This window comes from Triticum urartu, unplaced genomic scaffold, assembly GCF_003073215.2.
Source record: "Triticum urartu cultivar G1812 unplaced genomic scaffold, Tu2.1 TuUngrouped_contig_6914, whole genome shotgun sequence".
NCBI classification, from domain to species: Eukaryota; Viridiplantae; Streptophyta; class Magnoliopsida; order Poales; family Poaceae; genus Triticum; species Triticum urartu.
Window position 1 is genome coordinate 1 of NW_024117715.1, and position 19,692 is coordinate 19,692.

The 19,692-nt window shown below is 44.9% G+C and overlaps 1 protein-coding gene across 2 annotated transcripts; it reads left to right on the plus strand.

Moving 5' to 3' along the window:
• Positions 1-9,065: 9,065 nt before the first annotated feature.
• LOC125531256 (protein DJ-1 homolog C-like) lies at positions 9,066-17,052 on the plus strand. Of its 2 annotated transcripts, XM_048695665.1 has the most exons (10): positions 9,066-9,335; positions 9,536-9,696; positions 9,889-10,206; positions 10,278-10,478; positions 11,697-11,846; positions 11,930-12,109; positions 12,439-12,507; positions 13,057-13,257; positions 15,730-15,867; positions 15,950-17,052. In XM_048695665.1, exons 3-10 carry the CDS (start codon positions 10,009-10,011, stop codon positions 16,169-16,171), a joined length of 1,359 nt encoding a protein of 452 aa, XP_048551622.1. In that variant the 5' UTR covers positions 9,066-9,335; positions 9,536-9,696; positions 9,889-10,008; the 3' UTR covers positions 16,172-17,052. The 2 variants fall into 2 exon arrangements, with proteins under 2 accessions (XP_048551622.1, XP_048551621.1); XM_048695664.1 differs by lacking the exon at positions 9,536-9,696.
• Positions 17,053-19,692: the final 2,640 nt, after the last annotated feature.

Below are 19,692 nucleotides of genomic sequence, written 5' to 3' on the forward strand. Positions count from 1 at the left end.
CCCGGCTCTACCCAAAGCAAGAACACAAGCAAAGGGAGACACAATCAACCACGTGCAATGCACAAGCAACATGATGCAAAACATGGCATGATATGCGGGATGAGATATGCAATGTATATGCGAGCTCCGGAAGGAAAAAATTGAATCAGGCCTCAACTTGGAAAACCAAGAATGCCGCTGGAAAGATGAGATGATTTCGGTCGAAATCGATATAAAGATCACCGGAATCGGATGCACGGTTTGCAAATGGCAAGCAAAACAATAATGGCACAAAGCTGCGGTTAACAGCACGAGGCCATCTAGATGCATCAAGAACAATAAGCTACTGCACTCTAACATAACAACAAAGCACATGGCAGGGATCCACTCAAGATGCTTGACAAAAGATGAACACTGAGCTAAGGCTAATTCACTCAATAGCAGGTTCAAACAAGCATGGCAAAAGAGCAAAAGATATCAGGTTACAGACTTAGTGAAAATAACATGTCAGGATTTTAACATCAGGAAGCAATGTTTAGAGCAAGATAACAACATGCTACAGGAACATATCATATCAAAGAAAGGCATGGCATGAAGCTACTCAAAGCATACAACAAAAGTCCCTTACTAACCATAAGCCAAAAGGGATCAGAAAATATAATGGCAACCATGTGAACATAGCAACTTTTGTTAACAGATTCAGACTTGGCAGAAAAATGGAACATGGCAAAACAGATTCATGCATGCATGTTTGCGAGCTCGATGCACTCACCACAAGGCATTGCATGACAAACTAAGCATACATCCAGCAAGTAGACATGGCATAGAAGCTAAACATGGCAAGAACAACAACATAGCATGCATGGAACAACTACAACAACCTCGGCAAAATTGATTAACACGTAAACTTTCTGCCAGGATCATTTTATAGCAAACGTAAAGCAAGATTGAGTCATGCTAGGGTACTCCATAATTGCAAACAAAGACATGGATGGATAGAACATAACAATATCTCAAAATCATCCTTACTGAACATGCTCAAAAGAGGCATGGATCTCACTGTAGCAACATGAATACATGACATAAAAATAATATCAGAGAAATGACTTAGAAGAATTCTAAGTCCCTGTAATCAGCAACATCACGAGAGCTACTTTGCATGCTTGTGCTAGTCACCACAAAGATCACAAAAATACATGTCATACACCCATGTAAAGATGGCATGACATACTTCAAAACACATGAAGGGCTCAAGTTCATAGGAGGCACACAACAATCATGACAAAAATGACAAATGTTCAAATACTGATAAGAATCTGAAACTAATATAAACTAGCACTCTTACAACAGAATTTAGGGCATCAAGATGAACTCAAATGAACATGGTCCAATGGAATGAAATGAAGTACTCGCCGAGGCGGACAATTTAATATGCTACACACCCAAAACAGAGTCACGAATGCAAAGTTATAATGCGATGTAGAATGCATAAAAATAAGCAGATCTGGGGACAGACGAAAATCAACCTCCAGATCTAGGGTTTCGTCCGCGAAAAATTCGGGGAGAGCCACATATATATAGGTAGAGGGAGCTAGGAGAGTCCAAATGAGGTGCGGTTTTCGGCCACGCGATCGTGATCGAATGGCCTAGATGATGGAGGGGGTTTAGGTGGGTTTTGGGCCACTTTGGAAGGGTGTTGGGCTGCAATACATACGAGGCCTTTACGGTTCCTCGGTTAACCGTTGGAGTATCAAACGAAGTCCAAATGGAACGAAACTTGACAGACGTTCTATCGGTAGTAAACCAAGGCCGCTTGGCAAGTCTCGGTTCAATCCGAAAATGTTTAACACCAGCACACGAAAAGAGGCAAAAGGGAACACCGGAGGACATAGGAGCGCCGGAATGCAAAACGGACAACAGGGAAAATGCTCGGATGCATGAGACGGACATGTTGGTATCCCCTCCTTGCTCTTGTAGTCTTCCTTCCCTCACCACTCTACTCTTACTTGTGATCTTGCACCTGGGTGCACTTCACAGGGCCAATGTAACATGTGACTTTCACAGGTTTCTAACCTGTTTTGAAATATAAGGTTGGCATTCAGCCACCTTTTCTTTCAAAAAAATGCGATGCACATGATTACATAATATTAAATGCATGACATGCAAGCAAATGACAAGGCAACAACAGCGAATAACTGAAAGACACCTGGCACATCGGTCTCGGGGCGTTACAGTCATTCTCTTTCTTAAGGCAGCACATAATGAGGTAGAGGCAACTAAAGTACTTCTAAATATTTTTGGGAGTGCCTCAGGTCTGAGATGTAACATGAACAAAAGTTCAATAACTCCAATTTCTTGTGAGGATCAGCTGATTGCCAAGTTTGGTAACACCTTAAACTGTCAGATTGAACAACTTTCCATAAAGTATTTGGGTCTATCGCTTAGTCTGAAAAAATTGCGCAAAGAGGACTTTCAGTGATTGATTGACAAGATCAGGAACAAATTAGGGACATGGCGAACCGGCTTTCTGTTTCAGAGTGGTCGTTTGATATTGGTTCAGGTCGTGCGTTCGGCTATACCAATTTTCCACCTCACGTCGTTGGATCCACCTCCGTGGGTGTTCAAGGCCATTGATAAAATTAGGAGAGCTTTTCTTTGGAAGGGTACTGAAGTTGTGAATGGTGGCCATTTTTAGTGAGTTGGAAATATGTTTGCAGACCGAAGGAGTGTGGTGGCTTGGGCATACTGGACCTTGAAATTATGGATTCTGCTCTCAAGTTGTGTTGGGCGTGGAAGGCTCGTACTGCTCGGGATCGCTTTTGGAGTATCATGCTCAACCCCCTGGAGTATAACAATAGACAACTTTTCAATGCTGCGGCTCGAGTTGTTTTGGGAAATGGGCAGCGATGCTACTTCTGGACGGATAGATGGATTGAGGGGGCCACTGTTGCAGATTATGCACCGGATGTTATTAACGTTGTCTCAACAGTCGTCAGAGAAAGAAGAACTGTTGCAGATGCAATGATTGATGGAGCTTGGATTAAAGATATTAAGGGGCAGATTTCTATTCGTACCTTCCATCAGGTGTTAAACTTATGGGAGATCGTTACCAATATTCATCTTGATCCCTCGAATGAAGATAAGTGGACTTGGACTTGGGAGGCAAAGGGAGATTATTCACCAAGGTTTGTTTATAATGCACATTTTTGTGCTGCGGTAAAATGCAGCATGGCCAGTGGTATCTGGAAGACTTGGGCGCCTCTGAAAATTAAACGTTTTCTATGGTTGGTCGTCAGAGGGTATGTATGGACAAACGACCGTCTTGCAAAACGTGGTTTTCCTCGCCAGGTTGCTTGCTGCTACTGTCATAACACTCCAGAAATCGTTCATCATTTATTCATAGGTTGCTCGGTCATGCAGATTATTTGGAATATGGTGCTTCAGTGGGCTGTTTTTTGAGTGAGATAGTGGCTCAAGGATTACCATCTCTCCAGGATTGGTGGCACAATGCTAGACTCATTACTCAAGGAACTAAGAGAAAATCTCTGAACTCCTTAGTTCACTTGATAATCTGGAGCATATGGCGCGAGAGAAACAGAAGTCTTTGATAATCGCTTCACACCTTTGCAAAATGTCGGTGATCAAATCAAAGCTGACGCTAGGCAGTAGGAGGTGGCGAGTTTTGGTCGTTTGATCCTTCATTAACTGCATGTTATTGCGTTCGACTTGTAGGGGCTTTTTTGCGTGTTAGCTGTTCCGCGGTTGGGTGTGTAGTTCGTTTTTCTATTTTTTTTCTGAGTTGTTTTGGATTGGTCGTGTTGTTTACCCCTCTTTCTTTAATATAATACATGCAACTCTCCTGCATGGTTCGAAAAAAAACTGCAAGTCATCCGGCGCCAACTGCCTACGGCCTTCATGAGGTCCTGTTCATCGATCCCAAACTAGTTAGGGCGTGGCGTACAACGGCACTGCGGCACGGCTTCCTCGAGGTCTTGTTCAAACGGCACGGCTTCCTCAGGGTCCTGCTCATTCAGTGCTAACCGCCTACCACAGGGTTCTATTCATCCAACCTCTAATCGGCTGGGGTGGAGTGTACACGCACGCGGTAGCAATGGAGACTATTCATCGAGAGTCAACCGGCTAGGTCAACTCTACGTGTCGCGCAAGGTGGCTCGATGCAACAACTGGTTGGTCTCGACTCTACGTATCGCGTGCGCGATCGACCGGGCCTCCTACACTACCATGCAAGATCGCAATAACTTGATCGAGTCACAAATCGATCGCTTGGGTTCACTAGTGCGAAGGAATCGCTCGGATTTGATAGTGCAGAGGGACCACTCGGTTTTGATAGTGTGAAGGGATCGCTCAGGTTCAGTAGTGTGAAGGGCTCGCTCGAGTTTGATAGTGTGAAGGAATCACTCGGGTTTGATAGTGTGAAGGGAGCGCTTCGGTTCAGTAGTGCGAACGGCTCGCTCGGGTTTTATAATTGATAGTGCGAAAGGCTCGCTTGGGTTTAGTAGGGCGAAGGGCTCACTTGGGTTCAGTAAGCTAAGGGCTCACACACATGCGCGTACAAGAGAAACACGCAAATTACCCCTACATCGCTCGGGGCCGACCACCCACCATATATCGAGAAATCCCTGCAGTTTTTTTGCCCCACTTCTAGCATGATTTTTAAAGTCATGACGGCCCAAAAAATATCATGCAAGTGCGCCTTCAGCCTACCCAGGATGAAAGGTTCATTTTATGTCATAATTTTCTATCATAGAAGTAGATGTCTACCACATCCGTAATGATATACTCCCTCCGTTTTTAAATATAAGACTTTTTAGAGATTTCAATATGGACTGTGTGCGGAGTAAAATAAGTAAATCTACACTCTAAAATACGTTTATATACATCCATACGTAGTCCATATTGAAATTCTCTAAAAGATCTTATATTTAGGAAGAGGTAATATGTTTTTGTCATAATTATCGTCATGTAAGTGACAAAATATAATTTTATTCGGGTCATAACGTTATGGATGTGTCTTTTCCTTGTAGTAGTTTGGGTCCTTTTTCGCAATAACCCTTTCAAACCAATCCAAATCTGTGCAACAGCTAAATGTTCTAGCTAGTCAACTGCGAGGTGCTTGTGGCGTCAAGATGCTATGTCGGTTCAGTCTTTTGAAGGTGATCATAGGGTTTAAGATGTGCATGCATGCGTTCATAGCGGTGAATGTATGCTTGTGTATGTGAGCGACTTTGATTGTACTGTGTTAAAAAAAAAAGAAGCTATCCACCGTGTGATGTTCGCCTGCTGGAGATTTGCTTAAGATATGTGTGCAAAGTTCAGACAAACAAAGATGTCGTGGAGCCAGACTACGAGCATCACATGCAGCATTGTAATCTATCCAAGAACCATCGATAAGATACATTAGTAACACACATAATGAGCTCCAGGGGAAGAAGAACAAGTGACTGGCGCTCCAGACAAGCCATGGTACCAATCTAGAATAATATTACCGGCTTACCGCCCAAAGAGTACATCAGTGCGGGAGGACGATTAGCATCCAAAGCAACGTTGTTATACACACGACGTCTATGCACGATTTACGGACGATATTAATAATCAAGCCGGTGGTGTCATCAAGCTCTTTGCGGGACACCGTTCGATTGCACATCGTGCATGCATCATCCATTCACCAGTCATCCGCAAAGTAGTTTCGCATTCAAAGTGTTGGAAGACATTTTCGGTTCCTACATCCACGCCACCCCACCATACCGTTAGCTCTCCAAGACTCCAACGGCCCATGATCGCATGCACCTTCCTTCTAGGAGATAGCCTAGGAGTCAGCTTAGGTAGTTTGTTTTCTTGTGTGTGTATGAGACTGTGTATATATGTTGCCACTGTCAATTAACGAGATCATCCTGACTCAATCCTTGTGTCTCCTCTCTACATGGTATCAATCTTTCTCCATCCTTGGCATCTCGCTTCCGCCTAGCCTCGATGGATATCTTCTCCGATGTCTCCTCGTCCGGCACCAACCCCTTCGCCGCCGCGGCCGGTTCGCCATCGGTGCCACTCTCTACATCCTCTCCCTCAACGTCCACTCGGCGATGCCTGTTACTCTGCAGCTCTCACCGCCAACTACACTCTGTGGTCCTAATTCTTCATCGCCGTGGTCCAGTCCTTCGGCATCACGGATCACATCGACGACACCGTGGATGCTCGTCAGCGTCGCTTCGACCCCGTTTGGGCCCAGGTCGACTGGTGCATCATCCGTTGGCTCTACGGCCCTGTCTCCGAGGAGATCGCCAACACCATCCGCGTCAACAACCCTACCGCCATCGTCCTGTACACGGCGATCAACACCCTGTTTCGTTCCAACCGGAACCAGCAGGGGGTGCAGGCGCTGGAGGAGTTCGACGGGCTGCACCAGGGTCATCTCTCCATCCAGGAGTATTGCACCAGATTGAAGATGCTCGCCAACACCCTCGCTGACTGTGGCATCCCGCAGACCGACAAGGCCATCGTCACCAACCTGGTTCGCGGCCTCAGCCGGAAGTTCGACCACGCCGTCGGCCATCTCACCTACGACGAGCCACCAGGTGTTGTAAACGGCGTAGGTCGGTTCGAGATATACAAATAGGCATTGTGAGAAAATGTGAATGCTCTTAGTAAAATAATAACTGCACGGTGTGAGTGTGATTCACATGATACAGCTAGCCCAGCATGCTTATGGTACGAAAACGAGAAGAGACCATCAACACACTATCAATAAATTTCCCTTTGTCTGTTTCGTAAAAAAATGGGCTCCTTTTGCAAAGATTTAAGAAGTTTTCTAGTAAGTACAAACTATAAAGAAAACCACTAATCTAGAGTTCAGAGAAGTCATACACTTTAGTAACTTCTTTTTTACTGGAATTGTCCTCTGAAATCTTGTAAAGCTTTCCATGCATGACATAGTCATACTTGTCAGCAAGTGTTTTCCTACCGGCCTGGAACAAAGAAAGCAATAACATGAGCTTCCCGAGTATCTGCCCCTAAACATGCGTCCTCCATGAAGACAAGTGCATGTGAGGTAATAACAACATTTAGGCAACTGCCACACATAATGAGCCGCATTCACCTCATTCAGTTGCCAAATTATTTCATGATCAACTTGTAAAAAGAATCAGGTCCTGTTACCTGTGTATAGATTCAGTGTCGGAGCTAAAACCATGGTGAACTTGTCACCAACACGCATTGGGTACACATCGGTAGCCACATCTAATAACATGTACACATCGGTAGCCTATTGGTCTATATACCGTCGTGCCGTAGCCACTCCTCCACCGTCGGTGATTTCGCTCGGTAGTCACCCACCGCCGCTCGTTCGTTGACCCCTGACCCCGCCGCCTAGCCGCGCCGTTTTGGATCCGCTGATGCGCGCCGTTTTTCTTGCCGATTCGGCCGTTGGCCGGAGCGCCGGCGCCCGTTTTTGACCCGGAGCTTGTCAGCGAGGCCCGACCTGAGTTATAGTAGGTGACATGCACGGCCGCACACCACGACCCTGCCAGACACACTAATTACATGGACCATGTCGGGCCGGCACACGGGCCTCCCACCCAGGCCCAGGCACGGGCGACCCATCGACACGTTTAGCAGTCAGCCGATCTATTATTCAGCCTATTGGCCTATATAAATTAAAATAAAACTAAACGGCCGGGCCGGGCCAGCATGCATGCCCAGCCTCCAGGCCCAGACACGGCCTGGTAAACCATGTGCCGGGCCAGCCAGTCACAAGCCGGGCATGCATGCTAACGGTCCAGCCTGCCAGGTACGGCCCAGTTGGCCAGGTTTGCGAGAGCAACTAGTTAATAAGGACTCATTCGGGAGCCTCGCAACGATAAGCGTCACTTGATATGCTCTCAGCCATTTGCCACGTGTCGCACTTCGGGCGTTCCCTTTGGATTTTATTTTTTCGCCCGCGTTTTCAGTTATTTAAACGGTTTCTTTCGATGTTTTGGTTTTCCACGGGCCTTCCTTAGCTTTTCGACAAAAAAATTTTGCGCGAAAAAACGCGTTTTTTCCCTTTCACTAGAGTCACGGTTTTGCTTTCGTGAGAAGCACGGTTTTGCTTTCGCGAGAGTCACGGTTTTACTTCTGCGAGAGTTACGGCCGTGTCTCTCGAAAACGGAGAAAAACGCGTTTTCTATTTTTTTCCTTTCGCGAGTCACGGTTTTACTTCCGCGAGAGGCACGATTGTGCTTTCGCGAGAGTCATGGCCATGCCTCTCAGAACGAAAAAAATGTGTTTTCTGTTTCTTTTTCTTTTCGCGAGAGTCACGGTTTTGCTTCCGCGAGAGGCACGGTTGTGCTTTCGCGAGAGTCACGGCCGTGCCTCTTGGAACGAAAAAAATGTGTTTTCTGTTTCTTTTTCTTTTCGCGAGAGTCACGGTTTTGCTTCCGCGAGAGGCACGGTTGTGCTTTCGCGAGAGTCACGGCCGTGCCTCTTGGAACGAAAAAAATGTGTTTTCTATTTTTTTCTTTTTGCGAGTCACGGTTCTGCTTCCGCGAGAGGCACGTTGTGCTTTCGCGAGAGTCACGGCCGTGCCTCCTCGGAAACAAAAAAAAAACATGTTTTCTCTTTTTTTTTCTTCTGCGAGAGTCACGGTTTTGCTTCCGCGAGAGGCATGGTTGTGATTTTGTGAGAGGCACGGTCGTGCCTCTTTCGGAAAGGTAAAAAACCCGTGCTCCTGGTCTGGTTTTTTCGTTCGGTTTTTTTTTGAAAAAAGTTCATCAAAACCTATCAACATGAGATCTATTTTTGAAGATCTCGACGCGAGGAATCCAATTGTGAAGGCGGTTCGAGATTTGGACGCACGGTTTGAAAGATAAAATGGTTTGAATAAACGGATCTACGAAAAAAGGAAAAAAAACTGCCAGGTTGTCGCGCGCTGCATGTGCTCCACTTGTCGCAACCAGGCGAGTTGGAGTGATTTCGCAGATTTGCGCAGGACATGAGACTAGAAAACAAAAAGGTAGCCTGGGGCGCAGCCCACTTTCTCTACTTTGCTGGGCCTCGGCCAGTCAGCCCAATAACAAACAGCGAAAAATTGAGTTTTCGACGAGAAGAAAGGAGTCGTCCCGTGCCCGTCGAACCTTATCCAGCCGCCGCTCGCCGCCCGGCAGCCGTGCGTTCCATGCCCATCCGGCGACCCCCGTGTAGCAGCGAGCATTCCTCCCCTCCCATCTCCTTCCTGGCTGCTCCCCTTGCTGATCTACGGGCTGCTGCCCCGTCCGGCTGACGGCTGACCGACGAAGCGGCGCGCCGGTGGTCTCGACCTCGACGTCTGGCGTCCGTCCTTGGGCATTCCGCCTCAGCCAAAGGTATGCTCCACCTAGCCATCTCAAGTTCAACTCGATCTTAAGTTCTACAGGAAATGCGGCCGTGGCCCTCGGCATTATTAATGCTTGATAGATTGAAGCATGGTCTTTAATTAATTCTCGTTGCCGTTAGTTTGTAATAATTCTGCAGTTTTGTAAATGTGGAAACCAATTTAGTAATTTTGTTTCAATATAATTTGCAGGAAGGCAAGAAGAATAGAAAAAAATAAGACAATAACATCTTTTTTTTTCAAGCTCAAACCACGGTCCTTTGTATGCATTGAAACTGCCACTTTTTTTTTTTGGTCATTTATACAACAGCGACTGATTGACCATGCCTAGAGATTTGAGTTACAAGAGAGAGGTAAGCAAACCTAGAGTTATGAGTTATCTAACAGGAATGTCACCTGTTATTACTTCCTGCAAATAGAATTAGCTTCTTCATACTTTAGCTATCAAATCTGAACTGGAGTGCTCTCTCGAACTGGCAGATATCATATTGCAGTTTGTGTATCTAAAAGTCCAGCTAAACCTGCACTTCGTCTCCATTTTGCAGTCAGAAGGAGGGCGAGGCCGTGAGGGTGCCGTAGCTTATATCAGTTCGTGTGTGCTTTGACGGCTCAAAGGCTGCATATTTGTTGGCTTGATTTTGTTCATCTCCGAACTCCAAATTCTAATGCTCTCCGTGTCTAAACCCCTTCTCTCCCCGACCTCCCTTGCTGCCATGGCTATTCGGCTGCCGCCGACGCCGCATGCACCAACCCACTACGCCCCGCCTCACAGGCGGACATCGCCATTCCGCCCCGTCATGCGAGCGGCTCCTTCTTCTTCCACCGCCGCAACGGCCGTCTCATTGCCGCCATCTCCCAAGAAGGTCTGGTCTCCACTAGTTACCTTTCTCTTTGACAGCGTCAAGAACCTGAATTTCTGCTTTGTACTGTGAAGGTTCTTGTGCCCATTGCCATGGGCACAGAGGAAATGGAGGCAGTCATCCTAGCCGGCGTCCTCAGGCGAGCAGGCGCTGACGTAACGCTGGCCTCTGTGGAGGACGGCCTCGAGATTGAGGCTTCCTATGGGACGCGCATCATCGCAGACAAGCCCATTGCAGCGTGTGCAGACCAGGTGTTCGACCTTGTGGCTGTCCCGGTAACCCACCTCTCTTATTACGATTATTATTTTAATATTTGTTTTGTTTATAAAAGGAGCAAGAGCTTCTTATTTTCATTGCTGAAAAACGATAAAACAGGACATAAACAGTTTTTTTGGGCACCAACATGGCTGTGCTGGTATCCTGAAAATTTTGGCCTGATGCAACACCACCATCCTCCTAGCTGGCCCCATCCAGCCTTAAAAACCTGACTCTTAGAACTCCAACATAACAAGCAGGACAGCCTCAACACCTTACAGCCAAACTAGTCAATGCAGCGACCCTTTCTGATAAACCACCAAAAAATAGCACAAAGAAATTACTCTCTGCTCCAGCTTTTCAAGCTTCAACCCCCTTTGACCAAAGACCACGGGTGGCATGTGCAATACCAGCCAAGCTCCTTGCCATTGTTTGTTTTGAAGAATATGGTTCTGAAGAACAACCCAATCCGACGACAGGTTAAGCCATCATCAAAATAACTTGTGATTGGATCAGTGGGAATAATACTATTGGAACTATTCCTACATTTTCATTAAGACCAAATTGAAGCTGAAATCCCAGAAGCAATAACCTGACGTTCCGTAATAGTACTTGACATTTGCCAACTATGCAACAGATAATCCTTACTGAATATTACTGAACCACATTTTTTATAAGGCCAAGAAACCTGAGCATCTTTCAGCGTAAGGTAAAGGGAACGAACTGTAAACTTGCCATTCTTCCCCAATGTCCAATGACGTCTATCATGCTCCTCCAACAAAACCACCGCACTACATAACTGACTTAAAGAACTCCAAATAACAGCCTTCTTCTCCCAAAGGTTTCTCCTAAATGTGACACAACCAAAACCCTGAGTGAAAACTTCAGCTACTGTCCTATTCGTACTAAAGGTAAGATTGCACAGCCGAGCAAACTGAACCACTAATGGCCTATCTCCTATCCAGTGATCTTCCCAAAACCGAACAGCTTATTGGATTTAGCAGCAGAAACTTATGGAGCATTTATAGTCTCTCTTTGGGAGAGCATTCAAATATTTCTCAGCATTTCTCTTCGATACTGCAAAATTTCAAACTGTTTCATCATATTTTCTCCCTTCTCGTGCTGATTGCAGCATGCCATCTCTTCGTTGTCACTCACTTGACCTGTGTTGTTATATGTGTGTTACAAACTGGCAGTATATAAAATCTAATTTTTGATTGTTGGGGCGATGTGTTCAGGGAGGAATGCCTGGTTCAGTACGGCTGAGAGATAACGAGATCCTTCAGAGAATTATGGTTAGACAAGCTGAAGAGAAAAGATTGTATGGTGCTATATGTGCTGCACCAGCTGTTGTTCTCATGCCCTGGGGTCTTCACAAGGGAAGAAAGGTGGCCATTTTTGCTACATGACTAGGTTTAGTTGATCAAGATCTTCTTTAGTTGACATTGCACCCTTATTCCTTTTTTGCAAGATCACCTGTCACCCGTCCTTCATAGGAGATCTTCCAACATTCCGAGCTGTTGAGTCAAATGTTCAGGTTTCAGGAGAGCTCACTACTAGTCGTGGTCCTGGGACAGCATTTCAGTTTGCTTTATCATTTGTCGAGCAATTGTTTGGGCCTCACGCTGTTGAAGATGTGGACAGTACTTTGGTTCGTCAAAATAAAACTTGCATATCTTTGTTTTGTATCATGCCTTTTAGCTGACTAGACTATTTCTTGTAAATTTAGTTGTTCATGTGTTGTTAAACTTTTATTAATAGCGTACTACTGTACCTGCAATTCAGATTGTTGTTTTTATTCTAGGAAGTGCTATTTATCTTTCAGTTCCTTATGCTAGCAAAAACAATTTAGGGAAGACTGCTATCAAGTTTTTAGACTATGTTCTTTTGCTATAACTTTATGAGGTGCAATTTCTTTCTTGTATTGTAACACCTTCTGACCACTGTGCCATTGTTGGAAATTGCCCATGGATATTACAGATTGATGCTGCTCTTGAAAGAAGTACAGAAGTCAACAGAGTTGAATGGCCTTTTGATCACAAACCTCAGGTCAGTTCATGTTTGAACTATGATTTGTGCTAAATTATTAGCTCAATAATGTTTGTTTTTTACATGTACAACCATCATTAATGTAAAATTTATGTTACAACAAAAAGGATAATATGCTTATGCAAGTCTCTCCTTTTTTTACAAAGGGCAACAAGTCTTGCTTGACAAATGGATGCCTAAAGCATTTCTTGTAAAGAAAATGGGATTGGGCAACACCAGGGTGAATACTTGCACTTTCTTTATTTACAGCAATGCCTGCCTAAAGGTGCATGCTTGATTTAAGAAAACTCGGTTTGATTGCGTATGCCCTAGCATGCTATATGAATTATTGTCTATCTATTGATTTCCCCTCATACACTGTCACTGTATGTGAAAACGCCCCCATGCCATGTTTCTATGTGAAACACATTCAAGCTAGTGCACGTGAAAAATAAAGATCATCCATCTGTCTAGTCCTCATTACTTTCGGCCATGAGCACTGATGGGGAAAATATTAGGAAAGGTGCAATCAGAGTCCAAGTTGTGTGGCATTGATTCTCTCTGAAACAGGTTCTCATTCCAATTGCAAATGGGTCTGAGGAGATGGAGATCATAATGTTGGTGGATATTTTAAGACGGGCAAACATAAATGTGGTGTTGGCATCAGTTGATGAGTCCACAAATATTGTTGGGTCTCAAAGAATGAAGATTGTTGCTGATAAATGCATATTGGATGCTTCTGATTCAAAATATGATCTAATCATTATTCCTGTAAGCTGTTTTGCATTTCACGTTTTTATTTGATACTTCCTATTCATAATATAAGCTATTTTACAGTTTGTGCTAGTCAAATATTTCCTTGTTTGGCCATCAGTATATATTGCAAATATTGACAATATTAAATTGCCCTTACTAGATTTTCATGAAGTATTTTGTTCATAATATATAATTAATTTTTTTGACGCAACATTGTAGAAATTGATGGTCAGAGTATTTATTGGGGGACCATGTAAATATCTCAATAATCATTAATCGGAGGGAGTAATCATATATGTCAAGTTGCCTACTCAAAACGCAACTGTTGTTCCTGTAAGATATTTGGTGTTGAGTTGATTCGTGGATGAGGAACAAAATGCTCAACCTTTTTATCATAATGCATGCCATTCCAAAGTGTGTGTTACTAATAAAAGACCATTCCAAAGTGCATGCCTAACATGCCATGATCACCTCACTCCACTATTTCTTGCATAGGAGTTGGCATGCACACCAATTTGTGACATAGATAGCTACTAGAATACGAAAAAGTCCAGCTCAAGAAAAGTTTGAAAATAAATAAATTTACACGTGCATCTTTCGTAGTCATATATGAGAATGCTTAGCTCGGGACTAGTTTGTAAAGAAATAAACTTACATGTACATCTCTCATGGTTATTGGTAGAAACTAGGGTTCTACCGGGTCTAGGCCGGAGGTTGTAGGGGAAGGAGGGAGCTGGTCGTGGACGAACTCGCGGCCGCCGGCGGCTGGGCGCCGTCGTGCGCGAGGAGGCAGCGACTGAGAGGGAGATGGCGCAGGGGAGGAGGCGGCTAGGGTTAGGTCTCCCGGCTCATGCCATGTTTCTATGTGAAACACATTCAAGCTAGTGCACGTGAAAAATAAAGATCATCCATCTGTCTAGTCCTCATTACTTTCGGCCATGAGCACTGATGGGGAAAATATTAGGAAAGGTGCAATCAGAGTCCAAGTTGTGTGGCATTGATTCTCTCTGAAACAGGTTCTCATTCCAATTGCAAATGGGTCTGAGGAGATGGAGATCATAATGTTGGTGGATATTTTAAGACGGGCAAACATAAATGTGGTGTTGGCATCAGTTGATGAGTCCACAAATATTGTTGGGTCTCAAAGAATGAAGATTGTTGCTGATAAATGCATATTGGATGCTTCTGATTCAAAATATGATCTAATCATTATTCCTGTAAGCTGTTTTGCATTTCACGTTTTTATTTGATACTTCCTATTCATAATATAAGCTATTTTACAGTTTGTGCTAGTCAAATATTTCCTTGTTTGGCCATCAGTATATATTGCAAATATTGACAATATTAAATTGCCCTTACTAGATTTTCATGAAGTATTTTGTTCATAATATATAATTAATTTTTTTGACGCAACATTGTAGAAATTGATGGTCAGAGTATTTATTGGGGGACCATGTAAATATCTCAATAATCATTAATCGGAGGGAGTAATCATATATGTCAAGTTGCCTACTCAAAACGCAACTGTTGTTCCTGTAAGATATTTGGTGTTGAGTTGATTCGTGGATGAGGAACAAAATGCTCAACCTTTTTATCATAATGCATGCCATTCCAAAGTGTGTGTTACTAATAAAAGACCATTCCAAAGTGCATGCCTAACATGCCATGATCACCTCACTCCACTATTTCTTGCATAGGAGTTGGCATGCACACCAATTTGTGACATAGATAGCTACTAGAATACGAAAAAGTCCAGCTCAAGAAAAGTTTGAAAATAAATAAATTTACACGTGCATCTTTCGTAGTCATATATGAGAATGCTTAGCTCGGGACTAGTTTGTAAAGAAATAAACTTACATGTACATCTCTCATGGTTATTGGTAGAAACTAGGGTTCTACCGGGTCTAGGCCGGAGGTTGTAGGGGAAGGAGGGAGCTGGTCGTGGACGAACTCGCGGCCGGCGGCGGCTGGGCGCCGTCATGCGCGAGGAGGTGACGGCTCCCGGCTGAGAGGGAGATGGCGCAGGGGAGGAGGCGGCTAGGGTTAGGTCTCCCGGCTTCCTAAGGAAGCTGAGCAAATACGATTGCTTCTTACTTAATTCTAAAACGGATCCTTTCATGAGTTTATATAATCCTCCTACTAAGATAATTGGGCTAAGCCCATAATAATGATAAGATAGACTGGGCCACAACTAACTGGGCTAAGCCCCTAATATGCCGGTCATAACAGTTATGCTTGTGCGTTTCTATGACACATGATGTGTTTTCTGCAACTATGAAGTCATATGTTCATCATTTTAGTCTCATTCTTCTTAATTATGTCTTAAGGTGTAGCATTGATAATTTCAGTGCCCAGCTACCTATAATTCAGGTGTTCTTGTGTGTGCATTTGCATGTTCTACTGTCCCTTTGCTTGCTTGCTCTGCTTTTGGTTTCGTTGTCCAATAATATTTTTTTCTATAATGTTTTATCCCTTGATATTGTCCAGGGGGGACCTGCTGGAGCTGAGCGTCTTCACAGGTCTACCACTCTTAAAAAGCTACTCAAGGAACAGAAGCAAGCAAGCAGGATGTATGGTGGGATCAGTTATTCTCCATTGATATTGCAGAAGCAAGGTTTACTCGAGGTGATTTTTCGGACTAAAAACTCGTAGCATCTTATACTTCACTGAAATGGAAGTAAATTGACGTTGGAATTGTGTTACTCAGGATAAAACAGTGACTGCTCATCCTTCCATAGTCAATCAGCTCACTTGCCAGGTTATTGACGGTTCAAAGGTTGTGATTGACGGAAATTTGATTACTGGGAAGGGACTCGGAACAGTCATGGATTTTTCCCTGGCCATTGTAAGAAAATTCTTTGGCCATGGACGAGCGAAAAGTGTGGCAAATGGAATGGTTTTTGACTACCCCAAGAGCAGAAACGCCTAGCATTCCTGGTACTATGGAGCAATGCGCTGAATGTTTGGTTATGGGATATGGATCTTGCGGTAGCTATGCTCAAACTTTTAAGTGACTGTCTCTTGGGGAGATGGCAAAACTTTCTTCTGTTGCCACCTTAGTGGATAGCTGCAGACTGCAGTGAAATGCCCACTAATTATGTTGGGATGAACCACAACTGCATTGGGAAAATCCAGTTTGGGTCAGTTCATCTCGAGATGTTCCTCGCCGATGCGGCATCATGGGCATCAAGGGCTGCGTGCTCCATGTGTGCTTTGAGGGCGCGGAGGACCTCCCCAGCGGTGGCGGCTCCAAGTACAGCAGCAGCGTCATGTGCTAGTGGGCGCTGGACCCGTCGCTGGAAAGCATGTGAGAATATATCGGCACTATGTTGACAAGTTTATTTTCAACCTCCGGGCAATCTGCTTGCGTACGCTTTCCTGAATATTGAGGTGCATGACCTGCAAAGATGACAATACAGCAAGCAGAAATAGATCCATCCAACTGCTCATCGTTTGATACTGCTTTGGTGCGTAATACTCCCTTCGTCCCAAAATAAGCGTCTCAACTTTGTACTAACTTACTAAGGTTAAGACACTTATTTTGAGACGGAGGGAGTACTTGCTTATAATTTTGCTTCGTGACTGAACGAGTTTATGTTATGTTTGCTGTCAGAATTTTGCAATGCTGGTACTAGAACACTGCCAAAACTGGTACTCCCTCCATACCAAAATATCAAACGTTTTTTATTTTGGGTCTAAATTTAGACCAAACAACCATCTTATATTTTGGTACAGAGGGAGTAGTATTCGGAGAAAAAAAAAGGTGACGAAAAACAAATCTGGTAATGCATCTTGGGTCAGTTTTTTTTATCAGTTGGGTCAGTGTTTCTGTTTGCTGTATGTGTTTGCTGGCTTAGTCAGTTAGTCACGTTGTATGTGTTTGCTGGCTTAGTCATCCCAAAGCATGTTTTGTGGAGTCCAATTGGCGCCAAAGTTTGTAATTTGCAGGATACTTTAGAGCAGTACAAGGCCCTTCTGTCTGATAGATCCAACTGGTAAATGTGGCGACGTTTTTTTCCCGTTGCTGGTCTGGTAGCACGTGAGATCAGCTGAGCTAAAATCGAGAGAGTTTATGTTGAGTGGTGCCTTGCAGGTGATAGCTATGATAATGTAAGACATTTTTTTTTTTGACGTAGCTAGGGAGCACTGCTGCTCGTTCGTTGTTTGAAGCGCACTCCCATATATGGTAAGTATATGTCCTTGTGTCCAGCGGTGTATTCTAGAAAAGGAATCTGTCTAGCTACATCCAGTAGCGCACAGGCGTGCTGATGGAATCAGCCTGCATCTTATCCCCATGTGCATTTATTTGGGGTTCAAAAGTCTTAAAAGCCGTAACTTTTGATTCAGGCATGGAAATCTAGTTACGTTTTTACCACTATATTTCTTACGACGAATTCTTCAAAACTAGATTCCATATGGGTAGGTTTCGGCAAAAAAAAGTTCAGAGCAACTTTGGGTGCTACGGAGACAACTTTAGTGCTATAAGAAATCAACTCTTTTTTATTCTCAAGTATGGCTACCTGTCAGCCAGGAGTCTTTCTAAGTTTGTTATCATGACTACCAATTGACTAGATTCATCTCTAAGTGTACTATAGGGAAGCAAACACCTTTTTTTTGTCCTAGTTGGACTGTCTATTAGGTTGGTTTGTCTCAAGACGAGAAACACACACGAAAACATGAAGCATCTTTAGTGCTACATGCAAGCAACTTCACTGCACTATGTGTACATATGAATTTTGGTAACATTACCCCAACTTGCCTATAATGCATGGTTGTTCAGTTGCCTACGGTTGATGCTCAGTTGCCTATAAATACTATGCAATTGCCTACCATTGATGCCCAGTTGCCTGCTATTGGTGATTAGTAGCCTATTGTCGCTACTCAGTTGCCTATAACTACTATAAATTGTCTACCATTGATGCACAGTTGCCTACCATTGCTGATCAGTTGCCTATCTTTTCAAATTAGCTGCCTACAAATATTGTGAGGTTGGTTATCATTGTTTTTCTAAGTCGCCTACAAACACTCTGAAGTTGCCTAACAGTGATGCTTAGTTGCCTGCCATTACTGTTTCAGTTGCCTACGATACATTGAAAAGTTGTCCATAAGTGTAATACTATAAATTGCCTACTATTGATGCACAGTTGCCTATGTCCGTGTGAAACGACACCTATGGGATCACAAGAATCCCTACTACGGTTGCCGGGGCGTAGGGTTGCGAGGAGAGCAGGGCTAGTAGACAACACGAGGATCGTTTACCCAGGTACGGGCCGCGAGGATGCATAAAACCCTAGTCCTGCTTTGGTGGGTGTATTTCTGAGAGTTCTTGAGCTCTCGAGCTAGCTGTGGTCAGCGTGTGGTTTCAAAGAGCCGAATCCCTCTCCTTGTCGCCTCGGGCCTCCTTTTATAGGAAAAAGGGGTCGTCACAGTGGCACACAGGAGGTGGAAAGGTCTAAAGTGGCGCGAGGTTATCCCTCGTATTACATGACAAGGTGCATTTAATGCACTGCTTAGGTGTCCTCTTGCTTTATGGGGGACGAGGTTGAGGCCCGTCCCGTCCGTCGCCGCTTCTCCTTGTTTCGACACGCGCCTCGGCCAGGGATGCGTGCGGTGCCATGTAGGTAGGCAGGCAGCTGAGTTGGCGTGGTGGTGGAGCCTTCACGAAGATCTGCATGTCGCCATGCAGGCACTTGAAGAGTTGGCCTGGGAGCAGCATGTTGCCACGCAGGTGCCTGCCCAGCTGGTTGGGCTGGCAGCTGCATGTGAACGGCCGTGGGAGCATGGTTGACGTGGGCTTGGTGGTGGCCTTGCCGGCATCTTTGGGGAGGGCCTTGCCGGGTGGCCCGGCAAGGGTCTCGCCATGGCGTGTTGTCGTCCCCGGCAAGGATCTTGCCGGGGTCTGGTGGCCTTCCTAGGCAGGGATCTTGTCTAGGATCGTCGTCTTCTAATATGATCTTGAATATGTCTTCACAAAGATCCGTATGCCACCACATGGGTGCCTTCCCAAGCCCTGGCCCTATGCTGATGATGGTATTGGGGGCCAGGGGCTCAAGGGTGGCTTGCTCTGTTGGCGTGGGGCGAGCTGTCCCGACAAGAGTTTTGCCGGGGCTGCTGAGGCCACCCGGCAAGGTCTTGCCGGGGGAACCTGCTTCGTCCCTCTACTCTTTGTGCTCTTGGCCTTGGCGTTGCTTTGATTGTCTTGGGCTTTGATTCTTACCTTGGCTCACCTCCCTTGTTATGCTTGGTGTGGTCGTGGGCGCGGCTCTGACTGCCCATGCACAGGAAAATAGGTACAAAGATGCGCCCCTATTTTTGTACACCGACAGGAGCCCCCGGGCCTGGGCCACACATAAGCGCAACACGTTGTTGGGCCAGTCCCAAAACAGTGTGCGGGCAGGTGGGGCGGTTTTTACCGTGGTAAGTTTCTTCGTGCGCTCTGCCTCCCACAAC